This window comes from Danio rerio, chromosome 21 (assembly GCF_049306965.1).
Source record: "Danio rerio strain Tuebingen ecotype United States chromosome 21, GRCz12tu, whole genome shotgun sequence".
In the NCBI taxonomy this organism is placed as follows: Eukaryota; Metazoa; Chordata; class Actinopteri; order Cypriniformes; family Danionidae; genus Danio; species Danio rerio.
In genome coordinates, this window is record NC_133196.1 from 25,168,646 (window position 1) to 25,193,146 (window position 24,501).

The 24,501-nt window shown below is 36.5% G+C and overlaps 1 protein-coding gene across 14 annotated transcripts in view; it reads right to left on the minus strand.

Moving 5' to 3' along the window:
• Positions 1-24,269, minus strand: part of ncam1a (neural cell adhesion molecule 1a) — a 414,266-nt gene extending 389,997 nt beyond the window's left edge. For 13 of the 14 annotated variants that reach the window (XM_005161139.5, XM_068215774.1, XM_073934239.1 and 10 more), the window contains exon 1: positions 24,077-24,261. In XM_005161139.5, coding sequence (XP_005161196.1) covers positions 24,077-24,128 — 52 coding nt within the window. In that variant the 5' untranslated portion in view covers positions 24,129-24,261. Of the gene's footprint in view, positions 1-24,076 lie in introns of all 14 variants that reach the window. The other variant, NM_131202.2, reaches the window with a different exon arrangement.
• Between the last annotated feature and the right edge of the window lie 232 nt (positions 24,270-24,501).

The following is a 24,501-nucleotide window of genomic DNA, read 5'->3' on the forward strand; positions in this document are numbered from 1 at the left end:
CCCTTATATCTCAACCACACAAAGTCAGATCAGCCTGAAACTTCACATGGCTCATAAAAGTCCTCTTCTGAACACATCCCCAAAACAGTAATGAGTCAGTCATAACGCCACCTGCTGGCAGAAGGTAGATAGGCTTATAACTCAGCCAAACAACATCTGATCTGCCTGAAACTTCATATGGTTGATTAAATTCCATTACTGAAGGCATCTACATGCCAATCTTAAGTCACAGTTATAGCGCCACCTGCTGGCAGATGGTAGTTTGCATTATAAATCAACCACACAAAGTCCGATCTGCCTGAAACTTCAAATGGTTGATTAAATCCCTCTCCTGAACACATCCCCATAACATAATTGAGTCTGTCGTAGCGCCACCTGCTGACAAAAGGCAGTTTGGCTTATAACTCAGCTAAACAATGTTCGATCTGCCTGAAACTTCACATGGTTGATAAGATTCCTCTCCTGGTGACATCTACATGCCAATCTTAAGTCACAGTCATAGCGCCACCTGCTGAGAGGAGAAAGTTTGGCATAGATCTGTGATTTTCTCCGATTTTTTAAATATATCGGCTTAAATTATTACTGTTCGATGTTCTCTGTCATCCTGAGGCCACCGGGCGGCGGTGAGCCCGGGTGCGAGGTCCCTATCATCGCTGCTTGCAGCTTTAATTTCCTTTTGTATTTTCTTGTTCACTCAACTTCTGTCATTTCAGGCCATCCAGACAAGAAATGTTCAGTTAACACAACTTTTGCTCTGGTAACATATAATTTCTTAGTACTAATTTCCTTTTGTATTTTCTTGTTCACTCAACTTCTGTCATTTCAGTCCTGCAGACAAGAAATGTTCAGTTTGCACAACTTAAAAATATTTGTTGTGCTGCAGGTGCAGGTTTCCAGAAAACTACTAATGTTAAGTTGACTCAACTAGACATTTTTTGTTTCACTGACAAATTATTTTCAGTCAGTGTAGCTGATGTTTTCAAAAGTTGAGTAAACAAGAAAAAACAGAAGGAAATTAGTACTAAGATTTTTTTTGTTTAACTGGCTTAAAATTTTTTACAGTGTGCAGTGTTTCCAACAGCATAGAAAAAAGAACAAACTAAATAAAAAGAATCAAATAAATAGTCCCGCCCTAGATATTTTTCACTTAAATTACAAATTTAGATTACAAAATGAAAAACACAGACTGAATCCTTTTTTAAGAAAAATTGTTTATAATCATATGTGTTTTTTCTTCTGTCAAGTAAAAATAGCAGGCTACATCAAATCGATCGCTCTGCGAAAAATATGGATTTAATTAATGCTCCACTGTTATTATTATATCACAAACCTCTGTCAACATTTTAAATGGGAGTCATTATTTTAAAGATTATGTCTTGAACGTCTGGTTTTACCTTAGAGCTTGTGTGCTTTTATTTCCTCTGTCTGACTCATGGTTCATGTAAAAAATAAAATACTATTTTTTAATCGGTTAAAAACGCACCCTTACGGTTAACGGCTAATTGGTTATTATGAACATCCCTACTTATTACATATACTGCATGTTCTAATAAAAACAAAATAAGTTATTTATTTTAAATTCTTTACTGACTGCTGTCAAAGTTCATCGTTCTGCACCCCAGCCCCATCAAACTGTGCCAAACAGACAATGAGTCTTAGGTGAGGTTTGGTTTCTGACCTCTTGAGGTTTGGGCCTCGACTCTGGTCTAGCAGTCTGCACTCGCTCCCTACAGAGCAGAGCAGAGCAGGCAAAATAAATCTCTCCAAGCGCAGTCACCCGTTACTCTGGCGCCAGGCCATATGCCACAGTCTCACCTGCCACTATCAAAACCACAGCACTGTCTCAACCAAAGCCACACCCAAACCCAGCAGGACTGCCAGTCTACATGCCATCTAAAAAAAAACACTTCATTATTCATCCACACATTAATCTGTGTTCTCTCCAGGTGCTGGCACAGAAGCACCTCAGCGTATCGCCCAGGTTAGCTGGCGCCGGCAAGGGAACTGGTATTTCTCTGCTTATTTCTCCTAATGCATTCTGTGTCTACCATATTTCATACTGTGCGATGTTTTCCAGCAAAATGTCAACAGTGATGCATGTTTCTGCAGGTAGATTAAGCTTCCTACAGCTGAATTCTCCAATCGCACAATTCATATATCCATGTATTTTTATCTCTGGAGCAACAGGGATTTAAAGAGGAATATATGACTGTGTATAGATTTCATTTCAGCTTGGCCGTGACGAGCGTCTAACAGCTGTGTCCATCACAAGGAATACAATGACTATGAAGTTGTAGGAGCGAGTTGATGTAGAAAGATCTTTATTTTATTTTTAAACTACTGTATCTGATGTGTCTTTGAAGCAATGATTAAATGTGCTAAGAATGTGTTGAAAATAAGAATGAATGAATTTAAAAAACAGAAGTTTAAAATTTTTTTGTGAAATATAAGGGAATTTTAATATTTGTAATTTCATTATGAATAACACAATTTTAATAGATAATTTATATTATATAATTATTACAAAAGTGCAAAATGTATTAGCTTCTATCTTTAAAATAGACAAAACTACTAGTACTAATTAATAACAACAACAATAATACAAATAATAATAATAATAATAATAATAATAATAATAATACAGGGGCGATGCGGTGGTGCAGTGTTATAGCATGTTCGCCTCACAGAAAGAAGGTCGCTGGTTCAGGGTCAGTTTAGAAAGACAATGTATTCTTTTATTATGGAAACAAAGGTTTCCTCCAAGTTTTGACAACTGGTTCCGAGATTTAATTAGCTTCATCCATCTGGAAAAAATCAGGTTTACAATAAATGACAATACTAGGGCTTTCTCTGAAACATTGGACCCATTTAAAGTATTCTTTTCTGACCATGTAAGTGTCTCTACAGACTGTCAGTCTAAACCTTAGGGCCTTTTAATTGCAAAGTAAATGTAACTAAGTACATTGTATAAATACCTGACGATTAATGTTTATAATATTGGGTTATCAAGGTCACTGGTTCGCTGTTCAAACAGTCGCTGGTTCAAACCTCGGCTGGGTCAGTTGGCGTTTCTGTGTAGAGTTTGCATGTGCTCCCCCTGTTTGCCTAGGTTTCCTCCGAGTGCTCCGGTTTCCCCCACAAGTCCAAAGACATGTGGTACAGGTGAATTGGGTATGCTAAAATTGACTGTAGTATATGAGTGTGTGTGTGTGTAGATGAGTGTGTATGGATGTTTCCCAGTGATGGGTTGCATCCGCTGCGTAAAAACATATGCTGGATAAGTTGGCAGTTCATTCCACTGTGGCGACCCCAAATTAATAAAGGGACTAAAGGCTGATTTATACTTCTGCATCAAGCGCACGCTTTGGCGCAAACTGCACATGGACACATAGCCCTCCCCGTTGGCGTCGCTGACACGCACCTCTCAAAAAATGTAACTACAACATAAATACATATGTTTAGGCTTTGTCTATCAATCACTTATTTTTGGCTATCAATTTTTAAGTGTTTTCAAAGAAGTACAACGAACTGTGTCCTCTTATTGCACTTTTTGGACTTTCTCCAAATATAGCAGGGTTATTGAGTTGGACTGCAAACGCCCTTGCATTTTTGATACTGTTAGAAAGACAATGTATTCTTTAATTATTGAAACAAAGATTTCCCCCAAGTTTTGACAACTGGTTCTGGGATGCAATGAGCTTCATCCATCTGGAAAAAATCTGTTTTACAATAAATGAGAATACTAGGGCTTTTTCTGAAACATATGTTTATAATTAATAATTTTTTACATGTATTTAAAATTTGTATAATTTTTTTTCTTCTTTCCTCTTTTTGAATAAATGTAATTTAATTTTGTTTAAAGGGTAGTGGTAGGAATAATATTTGTTTTAATTTCTCTGTAAAATTACTTTGTTATATCTGTAAAAGTTTAATAAACAGTTAAAAATAATAATAATTATGATTATATGATTTGAATGTGTAATGATTATAAAAAAATTAATAATAATAATAATAATAATAAAAACTATTTCAAAGTTATATCAAAAATGGTATTGAAAAACATTAGATTTCCAGGATTTAATGGACATCGATCAGAAACCCACAGAACAAATAAACTTAATGGCACCACTGAATGAAGGAAAAGCATGGTTTCTCCTATAAAGCTTTAAATCCCCTCACCTGCTCTGATATAAATTGCAGGTCAGCGATTAATGAGGTTATTTGTGGTGAAAAAAGGCCAGTGTGTACTGCACAGTTCAGGCCGGACAACTCTAATGACAGATTACTGACAAACCATGCAGTTTGTTTTCAAAGAAAAGGTAATAAGCTCAGGTGCACAGACAGTCATTCTTAATGTCCCAGGCATCTATTATCTCTCTGAAATGGGAATGCTGTCCTTTCATGTGAAATGTGAGATGTCGATACACCAGGGCATCGACAAAGTGCCTCACGATCAATCACGGCAGAGCTGCATACAGATTATTGGCCACCTCTTTATATGCTAAAAACAACTGGCCCAAACTCGATTTCTGAGCCAGTATAGGGCAATGTGTCTACATCAAGTTTTAATGCATAATATATAGAGGGTTTTATACTCACTGTAAAAATAAATCCTTAATTCAACCTAAAATTGTAAGTCAACATGCTACACGGATTTGAGTCAACTACATGATGTATATCTTGAGAAAAAAATCTGTGAACCAAGAATTAATTTCTCATTTATGAGACTTGATGGGTGTTATTATCACCAGTGATGTAGCCCTTGCGGATCACTGGAGAATACCCCCTGTCATCCACCTGAACCACATATCCCATCATGCCCCGCAATTACACATCGGTTTCAGGTCTCTTGCTGATTACACGCACACCCACAGCTGAAGTTGATCAGGACTCACTTGATTGACTACTGTATATACTCATCGGCCACCTTATTAGGTATTAGGACCATGTGTACATGCCTAAATGCACTGAGTTGCTGCCATGTGATTGGCTGATTAGAAATTTGCCTTAACGAGCAGTTAAAGAGGTGTACCTAATAAAGTGTCAGGTGAGCATATATACACCACACATTGATGTCTATGCTTTTTGTTTCCCTGTAGTGAGAATTTCTAAGCAATTCCTGTACTGTCTAGCCATGTTTTGACCCTTGTTTGTTTTATATGTTTATGTTTGTTTTGCTCCCTGCCTCGACCCTTTGCCTGTTTACTGATTACTGTTGTGGATTACCTTCATGCAACTGTCTGTCCCTGTTTTGAAACTTCCGTTTGAATATTCTAATAAAAGCTGCATTTGGATCCAACCCTTGTTGTCACCACCCCATTCATTACAATGGGAAATCAGAAACTAAATTTGAGTAAAATCCCATGCAAATGCACTTTATGTGTGTGTATGTGTGTGTGGGGTGGGGAGTATTTCTTAATCACAAGAGGTAATACTAATCCCATGCGAATAGGGTTTAAAACTGTAATAGCTGCCAATATATTCATTATTATGTATTCAATTTATTCATATATTCAGCCATTCTCAGTGTAATGCGGAGTTTATTATTTTCAGGATTCTCAGTAGTGCACCTCTGGATGTGGTTATATCTCCACCAAGATCTAACAATTATGGACAATAGTTAATTTACAGAGAAAATTACCAAACAAAAACTTAATATTATTGACAAATAAATATACTTAAAAAAAAAAAAAAAATTATACTTTTGCTTAACTGATGCTGTATATCAATTAATTGCATGAACATGCACTGAAATATGGCAGTACTAGGTGTGTGGTTCCACAATCATCAACATTCTCTAGTATGTAAAGAAGACACCACTTTTATTGAAATTAAAAACTGTTCTATTGGTATAATAAACTACCAAATAATTTAACTTTTAACAGTTACATTTTTATAAAAATTTGCTAAACATCTAGTGCATTTATTCAATAAAAAATAAAAAAACACATACAGGTAAAGATTATTAAAATAAAAACAATACACTCCTTTTAACATAAAGATTATTTATAGACATTTCCTTTAACATTCTTGAAACCTTTCCTATGCACAAACAAGTCCTTTAATGGAAAAAGATTCTTGAGATCAATAAAATGCTCATTACAAAAATGTTCCCATTTTTAAAAAAAGCACTTTGACAGTGCTCATGGAAGATCAATTATTTTTGAATTCTTTCCAATTCATAACATTAATAGTGATAGCTGATGTTAAACTGTTTAATTGATGCTCAAATGCACAGTATTATTACAGCAGAATGATTTTAATGTAAAATCTTACAGATAATTGAAAGAATGCATACTTTATCCTTACAGTATGTGTTGATGAACTGCTAGGAGAGAATGTCTAAGAAAAAAAAATCTTGTTATTTTGGTGGCATAGCTGAAATTTTATGCATTCAGAGAGCCAGTGCTGGTCTGCCTTTCACACTTAAGGACATCTTTTTTTGCATGAAAAATACTCAAAATTTTGATTATAAAAATATCATGCCATCAAACTAAGAGCACTTTTCCACTCACTTTACTGAATAGCTTCTTCAAAAATCCAATATCTAGTTTTCTAGAAAACATCACAACGAATTTCAAACAAGCCGGCGAATAATGCAGGGAGGAAACTTTCTTTCCAGAGTTTTCTCAGTGATGAAACAGTAATGTGAGTGTTCAAACACAGCTGCATCCATATAGCCTGAACCCTCAGTCCCGCTCTTTCTCTTTGTCCCCTGGACACTTGCCTTTTATCTGCATACCCTCCATTACAAAGAAATGCACAGCTGTCACTCTGTTGCCCAGAAACTCAATACCTACACAGACGCTCTTCAATCTCACAATAGACGGGCAGCTCTGACCATGAGGTCATTTGTGCTGTGCACAAGACAGATTTCCCATACGCACTGCAGACGGCCAGCCAAATCAACAATTTTGTTAGTGGCTAAATTACATTTGGCACCATAAAGAGCTTGTGGATGAAATGCTGTCATAAATAATAGAATAATGATGATCATATCATGAATCACATGGAAACCTAATACAGGAACAGGCTGTCCAGTATGACTGGGTCAGACAGCTGAATAAATTTTTTTGACATTAAAATAACTTTAACTGTGATTTTAACTGTATATTAGTTTGACTAAAGTGGTCGTAATGTCAAATTGTTTATTGCATTAACTATAGTGTAGTAAAAATAAAAAATAAGAAGCTTGACATTAAACTTCATAGAGTTACAACTTAAATTCTTATGTTTTCATTCAAATAAGTTAATTCTCAAATGTAAAAATATATATATATATATATATATATATATATATATAAATATATATATATATATATATATATATATATATATATTTAATATATATATATAAATATATATATAAAATATATATAAATATATATATAAAATATATATATATAAAATATATATATATATATATATATATATATATATATATATATATATATATATATATATAATTTAAATTCAATTAAATTAATTAAATATCTGCAATTAAATTCTGCACAGACAAACCCTCTCATCAAAACCAAAAGACGTTATGGCACTGCCGTTCATTATAACTTGAGCTTTGCTTGCTTTACAATTTGAATTTATGCTGCTAAAAGGTATGTATGTAAAGTGCAAAGACGTAACTCTGCATCTTTCAAATGCTATGAGTGAAGCCTACAGTATACCATAGCCCTCTGGCCCACGTGCGCTGTCGCTTAGCAACCACAAACGCTAAAAGATCAGAAGTTCGCGAGTGAATTGAACTTGGTAAAAGAAGCGGTGCTCATCATGTTTTAAACACAGTTTTGGATAAGATGTATGAACAGCCCTAATGGCTTGACGCGACAAAAAATTATAATATAATAGTCTTCAGCATGACGCGGCGCCACCTGTTGGGTACCCCTGCTTATGGATGGGATGCGATGGCAGCTGTTGCGTGAGCTCTTCAAATGAGGGAAGAAATAATTTTTTCCACTAATATCCACACGGCACAGGCTACCAGTGAACAGCCGTGTCAAGTCATAGTCAGTTGCATAAGCACAAAAAGCACGTTTGACACACCCTGTTCTTGCACCATGTAAAAAAAAAATCTCGTGAGTCGTGAGTTTTGCATCATCTGATCGACTCTTCTGGATCGGCCTTTGTGGAGACCGCCGATCAAACTCCCCCAAGCGATTATCGACCAATTGATCAGAGCACCCTTAAAAATTGTCAGATTTGAAACATATAAACTTGGAACTGTGTGCAAGTGAGGGAATTACATTTGAATATGCATTTGCAATTGTGCAAAATAAAAGCTTGACTATGAAATGTAAACTCAGAATTGAAAAAAGGCAGAATTGTGTATTTGTTTTCCTCCCTCAGAATTTCAATAATTAAGCAGAATTGCAGAGAATTTATCTTCCTACAAACGCTCCACAGTTCCACAGTGAGAGGATTTTGAGCAAAATATGAAAATCCTCAAATGATCATTGAATCATAGGGTATCTGAATCAGCCTGAAATGAAACTGATTCAAACTTCTCAACTTTAACTTTAAAACTTTTGGTGAGGAATTCCAAATCAAATCTAATAAAGCAGTCGTTTAGAAAATCCTATGGCCTAATATAACCACATTAAAATCCTCCAAATAATCATGATGTTGTTTGTTATTAAATTGCCACCGAAATCACTATGAATATATTCCCTACTCTCCAATTCACATAATCCCAGCTGTTCCCTCAGAGGCTGCTGAATATTTGATAGCATCAATCAGTCACACACTATGCACGACTGCCTTGGTCAGTGCTTTATGTGTTCTCAATTAAGTTGCAGCAACAAAATTCAAGCAAACCTCTAACATCGCTGGCAGGAAGTCAATTCTCCAAATGACTTGCATTCTATCTGACTGAATCTGTCTTTGCTTGTCCCTATAAAGCCTTACCGCCTCCCCAAATCTGTCTCCAGAGAAGAACAAAAGACATTAAACATTTATTTCAGCTCAAAATGAGGGCTTGTTTGCTGGGTTTAAAACAAACTAATTACTGCAGAAACCGTGTCTGCCTCCTGACTGCATTTGTGTATATCAGACACGCTTTTCAAGTCGCTGTTGGACATCGTTGAGGTGCATAAACACGTTAGGAAGGGAACTAATTAAGGCTTTTCCACATCTTGGGCAAAAGTACTGTCCGGAGACTGTCTTTCCCAATAACAGTAATGAGACGAAGAGATCTAGGGAGCCGTGAGGAGCCTTCGTTCTCACAAAAGCCAGGGTGAAGCTGTACTTTCGGTTCTCTGGAAGAGCAGACATGTTCTGTTCTGACGGCGAGGTCTGTGTTTTCTCTTTGTTTCGCTGGCTGCTCGCTGTGATGCTCATTAGGATCCATAAACAATAGGAGCAGCTCTTCTAATGAGAGGCCTTCAGAAGTGCCTGCCCATGGGAAGCCGGCCATGCCGCATCTGCTGCTGCAGCCGAGCGACATTTGATGCTCACCGGCTACGGCTGGTATGATCAGCCCAGCGGAAGCTCTTTGAGAAACTCGCTTCACTTACTTCCTAAGGAAGCTTGAGTTTTTCTGTGATGTTTACTCATCTTGCCGGCTGTAATTTGCAGTTCTAATAGAATAATTAATGAAGGTTACATGGCCTCTGGATGAGGAGATTGCTAAAAACAAAGATTATAGCGGTCTCGAACCAAGCTAGGTTCAGGAATGCTGTGGCACCATGATAGAGGCAACAGAGATGCTTTCTTTGAACTGTTTCATAATTCTTTATTGGACAATAGCAGAATAGAAAAATAATAAATAAATAAAACAAAAAATACCTGCAACTGATTTAGTGATGAATACACCTAAACATTGTAATTCTTCCTGAGTCTCTCAGCCTTGTCTCAGCTGTTAGAACATCTCAATTTTTGAAGGTTTAATTTGAAGCCAGAAAATTTGCCAAACAAATCAAGAACTTGGAGGATCAGTGGTAATGATGAAATGGGGTTAGACATATATAAAAGAAGGTTGTCTGCATAAAGAGACAATTTATAAGATATTCCATACAGAGAGATGCCTTTAAACTTTTGCTCATTTCCCAACCAAATGGCTAATGGTTCTATGCCAATGCAAATAGTAAGGATGAGAGGGGGCAGCTTTGGCGTGTACCTCGGCTGAGGGGAAAGGTTTTTGAATGAGTTGAATTGATGTGCACAGATGCCACAGGGGATGAGTGCAATAATCTAATCCAAGTTATAAAGTTTGCAGTGAAACCCAATTTGTTTAAAATAAAAAAGAAATACCCCCAATCAACCCTGTCAAATGCCTTCTTGACATAGAGGGATAAAATAACTTCAGCAGTATCAAAACAATAGTATTAAAAAGTCTTCTGGTAGTCTGAGTGTCTACCAGTCATGAAGCCAGTCTGGTCGGGTAAATCAACAGCAGGCAATACTTGTTGAAGAAAAAAATACTATAAATTTTGAGTTCACACAAAGTTACAATTATTTTACAATTAAGAAACAAATAGTAAATTAAATAAACAAATATTTTTTTTATAAAAATGTATAAGTATAAATACATAATACATGTAAGTAAATATAACAAAAATGTAATACATAATTACTAAGTAAATATATAATTTATTAAATTTACAAAAATCATTTATACAGTCTCTTCCAGAAAACATCAAAACGTTTGGTGAGTTAAAAATAACAGAATAAATAATAAACAGATAATAAACAAATAAAACAAACAAATAAATAAACAAATATGGCTTCTTAATTGAACTTTATTCAATCCCTCTCCTGTTGTCTCTTGTGTTTTTGTATCATAAAATTCTGGTAGGTAATGACAATTAAATGTGGTTTTAATAACAAAACTACTATTATTTACTTGCTGATGTGTTGTTCTCCACTATTAATGAAATTATTTTTAAAAGCAAAGTTTGGTAAATAAATAATGGCATAACATTTTTGTTTTGGAGACTTATTCATTAATAGGTCTGTCAGCATGCTGATACATTATACATAAATAGCATTAAATGTAACAATGTAATAGATTATCAATTAATTTATTCTCCAATAATCAAAATCTTGTTTTTTATTGCAAAACTCTCAAGTTGTTAAATTATTTTTCCACAACTAAAGATGTGTTTAAAAATCATTCTGAAGTTTAGTAAATATATATATATATATATATATATATATATATATATATATATATATATATATATATATATATATATATATATATATATATATATATATATATATATATATATATACAGAATATACATTTTGGCACAACTGTCGCTTTCTAATTCTGCCTGTATGCTGATACACCAGGTGCGGAAATGTAGAAATTTGACTGGGCAATAGATTTTAGACCCTTGCACCTGTGTAACGCTCTCAATTATGCAACTCAGAAAGGTTAAAACAAATGTTGCTCTGTGGTTTCTCTCAACAGCGTGCTTCAGAGACGAGGTGAATAACACTAAACTCACAGTTGTTACCCGACTGACACGGCTCCACATAGCAGCCACTCCACACCATCTGTCCCAGCCAGAGACAGACAAACAAATGCAGAAGCCTCATGGTTACAAATATCAACAATCACCTACTTCATCCTTTGCACCAATCTGCTGCACATCCATTGATGTTGCACTAAATGGTTTTCAATCGTCATAGATTTCTCCCACCTGGAGCGAGTTTAAAAATAGTCTGTTCGATAACAGCGAAAACCACCAGCCTTCTGCGCAGTCTGAGCTAAGCGTGGACACATCATTCGTGCTTGGAAAGTAGCTTTTAAAGTGGGATATTTCTGAAATATCACGTTAGTTCTAAAGTAAGAGCAAGGACCTTTTAACATCTGACATTTCAGCCTGGAATGTGAAAAACAAAGTAGAAAAATGCAATTTTAAAAGTCAGTAGTGGTTAGAGGACATGTCACAGATATGTTCCTGTGTGCCAAAACAAAATAGGTTTTATGTATAGATTTATGTATTCGTCAAGATTAATATATCTTTTCAAGATCAATCATACAGAGATGTCCAAGACTGTTATAAAAAGTAAAAATAAATCCAGTCCACTAATAAAACGTATTGAAAATGTCATTTTGCATGTTTTTTTTTTCGACCAAATCAGTGACATCATTTGTGAACTTCGCAACTTGAGAACAGTGCACAAGTGTTAAAGTTGCACTGTGCATGTTTTTTGTCAATGTTGTTTTTTTGAAAGCAAACCAAACACACTAATAACCCACCAGAACCTATACTATCTATAAAAGAACTCTGTTTTATGTACTGCCCTGACACTATGTTTTGTTTTGTTTGTATTAACTAGTAAGGCTTTAAGTCATTTTGGATGTAGCACCGCTGTTGGTGCCAACCTGCCTGTTCTGGGTGTTTTGAGAACTGTTAATCTGCTGGGATTTTTATGATCAATCATCTCTAGTGATTGGTGATTTTGACTATGAAGGTGTTAATAGTAAACCTCCAGCACATGCTTTCAGATGGAGCGGCATTTACTAGTTGTAGTACACTGACAAGCTACACAAAATCAAGATCGATTTAATTGGATTTAAATGATAATGACATCAAAATAATAGTTATGTGATAATGACAGCAGTTTTAGTTGCTTCTCACTGATATATGGTGTACTATACTGCTGCACTTGAAGTTACCCCATTTAATAATTACTTCATAACTTCAGTTGAGTGTAAATAAAGCCCTCTGTTATTATCAGTTGTGCTGAATCAATGAAAGTGCATAAAAGAATATCCTGTTTATAATATAAGACTATGGGGGTTTCTACTTCTCGGGTGTTTGGATATTCAACATGAGTGCACCCTTTGGCCTTCAGGGTAGATTTACTATTGATCACACAACCATGCTTCCCTGACAATATGTACATGACAATCACAGCTTTGCTAAATTGTATTTGTGATTTCATTACACTTAATCTTCAAGTCCGTGATTGTAATTTTTTTGGTTTAGGTTTTTAAGGTTTTTGATGCCAAAGGTCAGAGAAGAATGGCCAGGTTGGTTCAAGCTGACAGAAGGGAAACAGTACCTCAAATAAGCACTTATTAAAACAGAGGTTTACAGAAAATCATCTTTGAACACACAGCACATCAAACCCTGAAGAAGATGAGCTACAGCAGCAGCAGAAGTGCACATCGGTGACACTCCTGTCAGTTTCAACTGACTTACCAAACCTAAACAATACAAGATCTTAAAAAGGTTCCCCGGTCTGGTGACTGTCCTATCTGCTGAGGAATTTAGATGGTAGGGTGCTTTAAACAACATGAAAGCATTGATCAATCCTGTCTAGTATCAGTGGTTTATGAATGTGAAGCCGACAAATCAGCAGCAGCTGTGTGATGCTCTCATGTCAACATGACCAGAATCTCTGAGGAATGTTTCCAGCACCTTGTTGAATCTATGCCACAAAGGATTAAAGCACATTTGAAGCCAAAAAGCTAGCAAAACAAGCTACTTGCAAGGTCTTTTACAGATTGTCACATCAGTATGGAATGACATGAGGGAGAAAATGAGGGCAGAATTTTAATTTTATTGAGTGAACATCTTATCTAAAAATAAAGCTTAGTAAAAGAAATGTGGCAAAACTGGCTACTCAGAAAAGGTCTGCATTGCTGCCAAAACTGAGAACATATATCGGTTATCTCTGGCTTCTTTTTGCTTTGTTCTTAAAAGCTAAACAGATGTTCAAACCCAGGGGTTTGTGCCAGTGATCTAACAGATGCCCCTTCAGCTACTGTAACCCACAGGATACAAGCAAAAATGTAAACCCTGGTTATGAAAACATCTCTTCAGAATACATAATCCCCAGTAATGTAGCCAAACACAGTGAAAGTAATTTCATACATCCATGATCAAGGGGAGTAAGAAAAATGAGTGTGTTGAAAGAGGAGGCACTTTTTTTTCCTTTAAATCTTTAACCTTTGTTGCTCAGAGCACTGCTGCCCTTCCGAGCCAAAGGAAGAGAAGTCTATTTTTGTTCTTTATCACCCTAAAACCTTAAACTCCTAGGAAAAGAGAGCGCCTTATACAGAAGTCCATCTCCCAGCAGGCCAAATTCATGCATCCTATCAAAACAAGACAGATGAAGGAATGGATGAATAAAACACCCTGCTTGTTTTTAGCCTAGGGCAAAACGTAATAGGGCAAATATTATGGATGTCTGAGAGCACAGACCAACACCATCACCAGAGGTCTTATAATCAGAGAAACAAACCCATCGATCATATTTCAAGAAACAGCAACTAAGGTAGATTGAACTTCACTAGCACTGATTCCTAGAAAAAAAACAATATATTATACACTGACAGGGAGTAACTAAGAGTAACAATAGCATGGTTACTTCAAAAAAAAAAAAAGCCAGTAAAAGCTTCATTTCAAGGGAAAACCAATTGCCATTATCAATATTGATTAAAAAAATTTGGTATGAAGTTTCGGTATGAAGGCTATAGTTCTATTAAAATGTGGCTGCTGAACGAGCACCTTGAAAGCAATGTCAATAAGCTTAGGGTAAAAGTTTGTAATTTCCAGTGGAGGTTCATTTTCCAGGTGCTCCTAGTTTAAAAACATCTGAACTTACCGCAAGATCACTGCGAAGTAAGTAAGATTTATGTATGTAGAACTAACTAATCTGCTTCACACTTTGTGAAGTTTATTCATAAACAAATTTCGAGAGGATCACGTGCTTTTGATTGTTCACAGCTGTTCCAACTTTAGCTAATGACTGATTATCCTATCAGACGATCCTTAACTCACTATAAATAACCAGACTTTTCTCATCTCAATATCTTCGTCTTGAAGAACTCCCCTCTCGCCTTGCAACGGGAGGGAGCCCAGGGCTCAAGGATCTTATAAGCTCAGGGCTCTCTCCCGGGACAGCACGCCAAACTAGCTTTACTATCAATCATCAGTTAAGTGTGAACTCTTGAAGCATGAAATATACACATTTCAGTAATAATGGTATACTACATTCCTGAGACAAACACAGCACATTCAAACACTGCAGTGCTTTTTGCTTTTCTCCATAAACTTGGATCGGAGCTGAAGCAATGGTTTGTCCATTTGTCATCCATTTTAACTGGTAAATTAAAATAAAGTGGGTAAATAAAAAAAAAACCCTGATATTCACAAATGTATTGTTAAAAAATATTCAATAATTAACGATATCGATGATACCGTGATTATTATTTTTATTTTTTTGTAATATCGCTTAGACCTAAAAGAGACTTCTTTTGTTCATATTACTTTGATAATTGTTTCATTGTGATGCATTTATTAAATGAGACATGAACTGATTTGTTAAACGAATCACTGATTAATTTGAGTCATTTCACAGTTGCCAATATAATCCAGATAATATACACTAAATACTGATTTTCACAATTATATATTTTTTTCAGTTTCTCAAATTAGGTTTCTAAAATTGAGATCCTCATTGCTTTTGTGGTAGACAAATACTGATAGAAATGTATCTAAATATAAACAAATTATTTTTTTTTGTGTGTGTTTGTGTGCGAAGCGGCCTATAATTCAACTTATAAAAGCAAAAATGTATAAACCAGTGTAGGTCCAGCAAACAAAAACACTATACAGTATACAATTTCTGTCAATATACTTAGTAGCACATTCCTATGCGGATTACACGAAATGTATATAGACAGATAGCTAATTGTTTATAAAAAAAGGGTGCTCTGACTGCTTTAATGTATAGTGCATTTCTATTTGCAAGTTATAATTTGAAGCAGCTTTTGCAACACCAGTATTGAATCAGTAAACGCTTTGGTCTGGCTGTGATTCAGGTGAAAGAAAAGACGGATGACGAGAACACCAAAAGCACAGGAAAAGCAATCAAAGGTGAGAAGGCAATCACAGTGGCGACATCAGACTCTCCATATTCAACTGAATTGCCAACTATGGGAGCAATTGATTATGTCAACAGCCACATGGCTTTGTGCTGGCAAACCGCTGACAGGGAATGAATTGCCGTACACTGGAACGACTCTGAGACTGAACACTTCAAGGTTTTCTTCTTTTTTCTTCAAATTTCATACAAGAAGCAATTCAAATGTCAAGGCCATGTACTACCACACTTGCTACCTAGGAATACATTTATGGACACAAAAAAAACACACACAAAAGTTTTTGACAGCTGAGAGAATACAGATTTCCCCCCTTGGGAAAACTGGCATGAAACTTGAGCAACAATGCAGTGGACCAAGCCTGCCAATTAACTGACCACAACTCAAAGAAACCAAGGCTCATTAGAAATAAATGCCTCAGCTTACATTTTACATTGCTCCGGGTGCGTTTTATTGCACGTTTCAGATGACATACCCACTAGAGGGCAGTGTTTATATTTTTGCAAATCTGAAATACTATACTTAGGGTGTGTTTGATTATACAGTTCACATATATTCACAAGAAGGTGGGGGACATTTTAAATTAGTTTTGTGGTTCTTATTTGATGTTATGCAAAGAATAACACAAAACTAATTATTTATTCATCAATAACATGTCCCTATGAATATCATTAGTGTGAAAAAAAGATGATTGGGTAATACTGCCCCATAACATTTCTTTTACCTAGAAACTGCACTAAAACGTATGTTGAAGTATGTTTTTGCTGTTTTACAAAAACATACTTCCAATAAGCCTGTGTTGCATAAAAGCCTACATATTTGTGCTTCATTGCAACATGCCCAGAAGACCAGATTGCGCTTTTCCATGTGGATTCATCAGCTATGCCATCATTTTTATGTCGATGCCTGAGAGAAAAGATGCAAACTATATGTAGTTTAGAACTCATTAATAAAACATTGATCAATAATGAGAGCAGTTGCAGTAGTGCTTCAATGTCCTATATATCTAAAATAAAGGGAGGTCTGCGAGTAAAGCATGCGCCTATAGGCTGTAAAATCTCTGCAGTTTAAATTAGAATCAAGTTCGTCTGCTCTGATTACATCAGCAGGCCTGTGGCAGAATCAGATGTAATACTGAGTTTGATAAGCAGTGGGAGACACACAAGCAGCCTTGTCTGAACTAAACACATTCAACTAGACAGGGAGATAGACTGCTGAAGGATATTTTTAGATTTTAAGTGAAAATTAGGATAAAATTGCGCTAAAAATATTCATATCACACAGCTTTATTTGGACTTCAAGCCATGTTTCCAATTCAAAGCTACAGTCTTTGTATTTGCTCTTGTTCTTTGGCTCTCCAACCCCCCCTGCACTCAATCTTTTGTCTCTTCTCAGGTTATTATTCTTCAGATTTAGGCCAGTGCTTGCAGGGTTTCCAGAATGTTCTTTTTGAACATGAACTCACAGGCTCCCACTAAAAGGACTACAGGTCTTCCACGGGCAAGCAATTTATTATTAACATTGGTTAAATGTTGAGATTTAGAGAAACCTTTGAGGCAGTATTTCAGGCCCACTGAGAGCACATGCATTTCTACAAGTTGTGACATTCAGTTGAATAGGAATTAAATCCAATTACACAGTTTAAGAAAGCACTATATGGCAATATTCTCTCAAGCAAGTTCATATACAGTAATCAAATGCAAGTTATTATGTCACAATCATTTAATATTTTGAGCTGCTAACTGCTTAAATCACGCCAAATAAGGTTACATCACACATCACATATCACCTTCTGACACTCAGCTTTTGGCGTTCATCTGGCATGACAAAATTAGCACAACGCTTTTACCTCATCTCATCATGACATTTACTAAAATGCTTGACTAAGATTGAATAATGCTGTGAAAATAGTCCTATAATTATTCCGCTTGCCGAAAGTGGAGGGAAACTGTAACCTTGCGAAAGTGCTTTGGGCTGCTCTTGTTTGAATACAGTGTGGTGAGGAACTCAAAGTATGTGCACACTTTGTTTTTCAGTGGTTTTAACTCCGGAAATCTATTCAAAATTCCTTGAAGTGGGGTACAATAAAGATGAATCTTGGACACAAATGGCTAGGAGCTTCAGCATCTGAATATTATTACCATCTCAAAAGACTAGCTAGACCATGTTTAGAGTTAAGTTAAATGAATATTATTTAGCAAAAATATATATAGTATCTAATGAACAATGCTAGGAGTGACGTTGGCGCAGTGGGTAGCACAATCACCTCACAGCAAGAAGGTTGCTGGTTCGAGCTTCGGCTGGGTCAGTTGGTATTTCTGTGTGGAGTTTGCATGTTGTTGTCTATGTTCGTGTGAGTTTGCTCCGGGTGCTCCGGTTACTCCCACAAGTCCAAAGACATGCGCTATAGGTGAATTGGGTAAACTCAATTGGCTGTAGTGTATGTGTGTGAATAAGAGTGTATGGATGTTTCCCAGTGATGGGTTGCAGCAGCATAAAACAGATGCTGGATAAGCTGGTGGTTCATTTACCAGATTAATAAAGGGAGTAAGCTGAAAAGAAAATAAATGAATGAATAATGAACCATGCTATTGTACATTTAAATACAGTAGTTACTACTACTGGATGATGTCACAGCCATTGCTCCGCATTACAACATAACAGTTGAGTCATGCAATGGGATTAAGGGACTTCAAGCTGCACCTTGTGAAGGGTGAAGGGTGTAATTTCTGCAACAAGCAAAATTTGCTTGAGATAAGGAGGTCTATAATATTCACAGAAAGCCATGCATTAGCATTCCCATTCATCTTAATGGCAGTTTCTCAACATACACAGGCTTGAAAGCAAGTGATTGAACATCTGCCACCTTCATTCATGTGCATTCAGATATGGTCACTTTAGTTGAAAAAAGTCCCATTGAAAATTGCATCTTTCCTATGCAAACAGCTTTGCAACTAAGCATGCAAATGTACTTATTGGCTCAACCAATGGTGTGAGTTTGGGGTGTGTTTGTCTGAGAAGTAACAGATGGGATGAGTATTTGTTAGTCTGGAAACAGTCTTTATGTTTACTATTTTGTTTGGTACCATTAGTGGTGCAGGAAAAACATGTTTCGACTTTCCTCAAGTTAATAAGTGCGAGAGAAGTGGAGACGAAGTGAGCCGGCAAAGAGTTGTGGTTTAAATGTGGGGGGGGGGGGTGTAAGACAATGTTTACACTCCTCGAAGTTGCCTCTCGGCCTGCGACTTTAGAAGGCCCTTCTACTTGAATAAGGAGAAACCCTTTCAGAGATGGGCTGCAAGGATCAGGGGGTGGCTTTTCAGCATGACAAAACCAAACCCATTTCCCTCCTTTTTTTTTCCTCCAACACTCTACAGGACGCCTTCGAAGCTTACACAATGCAAATCAGTCTGAGCCCCTTTTCAGAAAGTGATTAATATGCAAAGACGGCCCATCTTTATCAAAAAAAGCACAAAATGGAAAACAACTGGAGAACATTTGAGACTATAAGATTTCAGTCAGCTTGCACAAACTAAAATTAATACATTTTTACAAGAAGCAGTCACAGTGTGAACAGTGCAGAATGAAAGCATTCAAATGTTTTTATCTCCAGAAACATCCAAGGATCCTGCAGCATGGGGGCAAATCTCTCCACCAGATCACTATTCCTTTCAGTTCTGATCTGACATTTGTGTTTTCATTGGCCTTGGCCTTCTTAAAGCTATACTGTTATAAAATTCACTCTGTAACATCTATACAGAAAGACTATTGAATCTTTTTTTACCCCAAAAGGAGAAGTTCAGAGGTGAATTTTTCAGTAAGGATAAAATCTCAGGTCAATTTTAATGAGATATTTGAAAATTCATTTAATTTTATTAGCATAGCATATTAGACCCCAGCAGGCATACGTACATGTAGATCACAGCGAAATGTAGATAGCCTGTCATTCATTTCTGTGTCATAAAAAAGAAATGTCCTTGAGTTGAAATCAACTGATTTAATTAGAGTCTGTCTGTGTGAATCACATAAAAAGTAAGAAAACAAATCTAATAAATCAAGCATCAAACTGAACACCATGACATTTTCTCATCTTAAAACACAAAACCCAGCAGGCACAAAATGTCAACATGATTGCAACATGTCAATGTCAACAGACTGATGTTGTACCCCAAAGTCATGCTTTTTGTTTAGATATTAAAATTAGGTTGATGTCATAACTCAACGTCAAACAGACGTTGCATGTTAGTTACTTTCCAATGCAACCTAAAAACAACAAAATATCAACGTCTAAGGTTGTTAAAGCTTGACATTGTGTGTACGTTACCTATATGCCATCTCTTATAGGTATACGTATACATATAGATACGTATATCTATATGGATTTTGTTGGCCATACCTGATGATTAAATGTCAGTATTTGACGCCAATATGACATTGGTTTAAGATGTTGGCTCGACGTAGGGCTGGGCGATTAATCAATTTGATTTGAATTTTGTTTTCAAAAAATTAGTCGTGAAATTTTTTTAGGCCAGATTGCCCAGCCCTGGCTCAACGATTTTGATGGAGTTAACTTGTTAATAAAGGTTCAGCGGCGGAACCACGCCTTACTTTGTCTCTTTAACCAATCACCTACTCACTTAAACTTATTTAAGGAAGACCATCCCTCTAGCACTGTTCTTCTTGTTCTTTGAACCCACCCTCCCTCCTTTCCTCCATCCAAGTAAAGGCTAGCTTAAAGTGTGGAGTGAGCCATGCTGATGAAATCACTTTTCAACACAACTTAAAATCAACAAAATTTCAACGTCATTTAACATCAATACTGGACGTCAAATTAACATTGTCCTTATACGCTGACTTCCTAAATCTAACCTAATATTAATGTCTTATGACGTTGTGTGTCTGCTGGGAAGCATGAATGGTAAAAGTAGATCCAAAAGCTGCACCTGAAGTACAGAGACTGTGATTAAATGTCGAGTTCAGATTTTAAATGTCAACAACTGTAACATGAAATGAACTTAATATGATTGTTTGCAATTGAAAAAGAAGCAACAAATGATTAGCAAAGACCTAAGACCATTTCATTTCAATCCAACTCCTATCTAAATCCAATTCAATTTTATATTTGAGAAATGCTAATGAGTACTGTGAAATTAATCCATTTGAGTAAACAAAGCAATTTCAGCACAGTTAAACCCAATAAATAAAAAGAACAAACCAACTGAGTACTATAAAACCCAATAAGTTAAGGCAACTCAAACCAGTTGAGGAAACCGATTGCTACAAACCATTTGAATTAAAACACTAATCTATGAGTACTGTGAACTTACTCCATTGAAATTAAAGTAAAGAGGTATTTAATTAACTCATTACCTTCAACACTGAGTTCAAAACTCTTTTCAAATGAGTAGAATTAACTTTCAGTAATTTTTTTAGTTAACTACATTCAGTTCACTTGATAAAGTTGACTGTTAAGTTTTTACAATGGGTGAAATAATGCTCTATCATCATTCAAGGTAACAGATGAATACAGAATACATATAGTCTATTTCCATGGTTACTGGATCTCAGTCAAAAGATGGATGAAGTAGATCTTCCAAACCCACTTTGAACTTGGCACAGCAGGAGGAGTTCCAGATGTTCACCATCTTGCAATAGTTTCTTTCTTTTCCTTCAAGTGTTAACTAATCTTTGACTTTGCCATCCTCTTGAGGTCAGGGACACACATACAATATTTAAAGCTTGCACTAAACTTCTTTTATTCCTATTTTAAAGACCTTCAGAGGCGGATGTTTAAGACTCCCTATTTGGCTCTTTGTACTTTTAATACATTGAAGCACAGCCTGAAGTAACATTTATTTGTGATGTGGGTCTGTGGGTATTTATCTGTATTCAGCACACACATAAGCAAGCACTCTGTCAACATCAACATGTCAGCACCATATAGCAGTAGGTGCCTCTACACTACAACAACCACTTACTGATAGTTAAAGATAAGAAACGATGAGAGAGAGAGAGAGAGAGAAAGAGAGAGAATGACAGATGCAGGTGTTCAGTACAGTTACACCTCAAAAGCATTGTTTAAACCCACACATGCATATAAAAGCAAAAACACTCAAGGCATTAATGATTCTTTAAATAGGACACCGCTCTGAGAAATGAGAGTACGGCCATGTATAGCATAGCAGCCTGCACTTTTTAACATCCTGCCCTAATTACACACAAATTAAACACACCAGGACAAACTCCCACACCTGCTACATGGAGCCTCAAACCTGCTCAGACCTGCTGGGTGGTTTGTGATGTCCTGCCACGACAAAAGGGCAACCAGTGGGACATGACCACCAACTGGAAAATAGCATCATTCCTACGCATCACGCATACAAATCATAACCGCTTATAACACTAACAGCACGCACGGTGCAACCCCCACTCCATTTCACCATGCACTTGTACATATTATACTCATAATATGTATATATTGCACACTATTTCATGTCTGTATCCAATATAAATCCCATATCTGATATAACAGCAATGTGGTGTTTTGATTCTGAGGTGTATAGTCAATAATTGGACACATTAAATAAAAGAAATGGCTAACCAAATCAAAGAAGGAGGATTTTACTGAGTGTAGAAGCATCAGTTTGAACGTAAATTCAGTTTCATTGTAAAAGTGCTGGTGAAATATGACATGTTATATATCCTGCGAAAGAATTTACTGAACTTGGTCAAATTTTGAAGTTTTGAATTACAAATTTTAGATTCTTCATAACTGAAGGCAAAAAGGCAGAAAATTGCTTTCTTTTTGCATGTTGATCATATTATTCCAATATTTGTATAACAATAATAATAATAATAATAATAATAATAGCTGGCCCACCCCCCTTCCCAAAAAAAGACTACATTGCTTACAAAAACAACTGATTTTGATCAAATCAAATACTTAAATATTTACATAATTAGTATAAATGTTAACCTGCATTATTTTTCTACTATGCGTTGTGCATATATGTGCAATTATGTAGGTGTATAATGTTAATGCTTAGAAAATGTAAATCTGCTTTGCCATGAGAGAGGGGGGAGAAGGAAAGGGGGGAAGGGGGTGACAGAATATAATTCATTCCCGCCCAAGCTTTACCCTCTGATTGGCTAGAAACCATCATCCATGCATTCGAAACACAATCAACTGCATCATTTTTGGGAATCATCCCATTCATCATTGTTATTTATACTTCGCGCTTTAACATTACGCGTTCACTTAGTTCTCTAATTGGTTGACTGGCTTGCTTATAAACAGCCTGGACATTCATTATACATGCATGAGAAGTCTAACTTCAGCCTTTAAAGAGACAGTCCATCTTTTACTCACCCTCATTTAATTACCAACTCGTTAACTTACTTTCTTTTTTAAAATCGGCAAGGTCCAAAGGGATATGTTGGGAACTGACAGCCTCAGTCACCATTCACTTAACATTGCATGTCCTACCATACCATAAAAGCGAACGGGGACGGAGTCTGTCACGTCTCCGTCTGTGTTTTACTAAAGGAAGAAAGTAAGTCGTGGAGCTTTGAAACAACACAAGGGTGCATAAATGCCATTATTTCGTTTCTTGAACTCTCCGTCTAATAATATCAAGGATAAACTCATCCAAGGGTAACAGAGAGGTTCCAGCCGCGAGCGCGCATCAACACCACCGGCCGCCACCATCCCGAATGAACACACGGTTGAAAACACACGGTATAAATAAATACCTCACAATAAACTTTGGCTGGCTATTGTGACGGCTTAGTTTGTGATATGTTTACACAAACACACCATCTGGTTGTTTGTTCTGCCTCCTATAACACAAATCTCAAAGGAGCCAATGCGCAGTCATGTCCACACAACCATATACAAACAACGCACTTAAATAGGCAAGACTCATTCGGAAAAGTACGTTTTTTTAAAACGCAGAGAGACGCGAGACTTCATATCCCACACAAGTAATGCCAGTTTGGCAACATGTGCCAGTTTGGCAGGGATGCTAATAACAGAGTTTGTTCAGGCTGAATGTTAAAACCGAAGAAAACAGCATCACTGAATGAACCAGACCGAACTACATCGCATCCTCATCTCAATAACAGCTCCTGTGCTAAGGAGACACCGCACCAGGACAGCGGAGGGGGAAAAACAAGGATGCGAAAGGATACAGTGCAACTGATACAAGTGCATCTTACCTGCATAACCAAGGAAAAGCAATGTCCAAATGAGATCCCGTATCTGAAGCATTGCAATCTCTTCCAAAGGTATGCTCCGTGTAGAATAGGTAGAGTTGGTTCAGTTATAATCTAAATGACTACGATGCTTTGTCCCTGTTTCAGGTCGCTGTGATATCATGAATTGGTCCTCAGCCGCTGACACTGAATGCGCTCCGAGCAGCACAGCGAATGAGTGACAAGAGCCGCAGCACACACGACAAGAATCCCTCCGCGTATATGGAGCGCGCGGGCTGGATATACACGGGTATAAACTAGTGCGCGGGCTTCATTCAATGTGGTGCCGCTGCAAATCACAAACAGCAGATGGTGCGCTCGGAAAATCTCGTCATGGATTGCCGGGTTTTTTCGGATTAGGAATTTCTTACGAACAGGACAATTGTTAC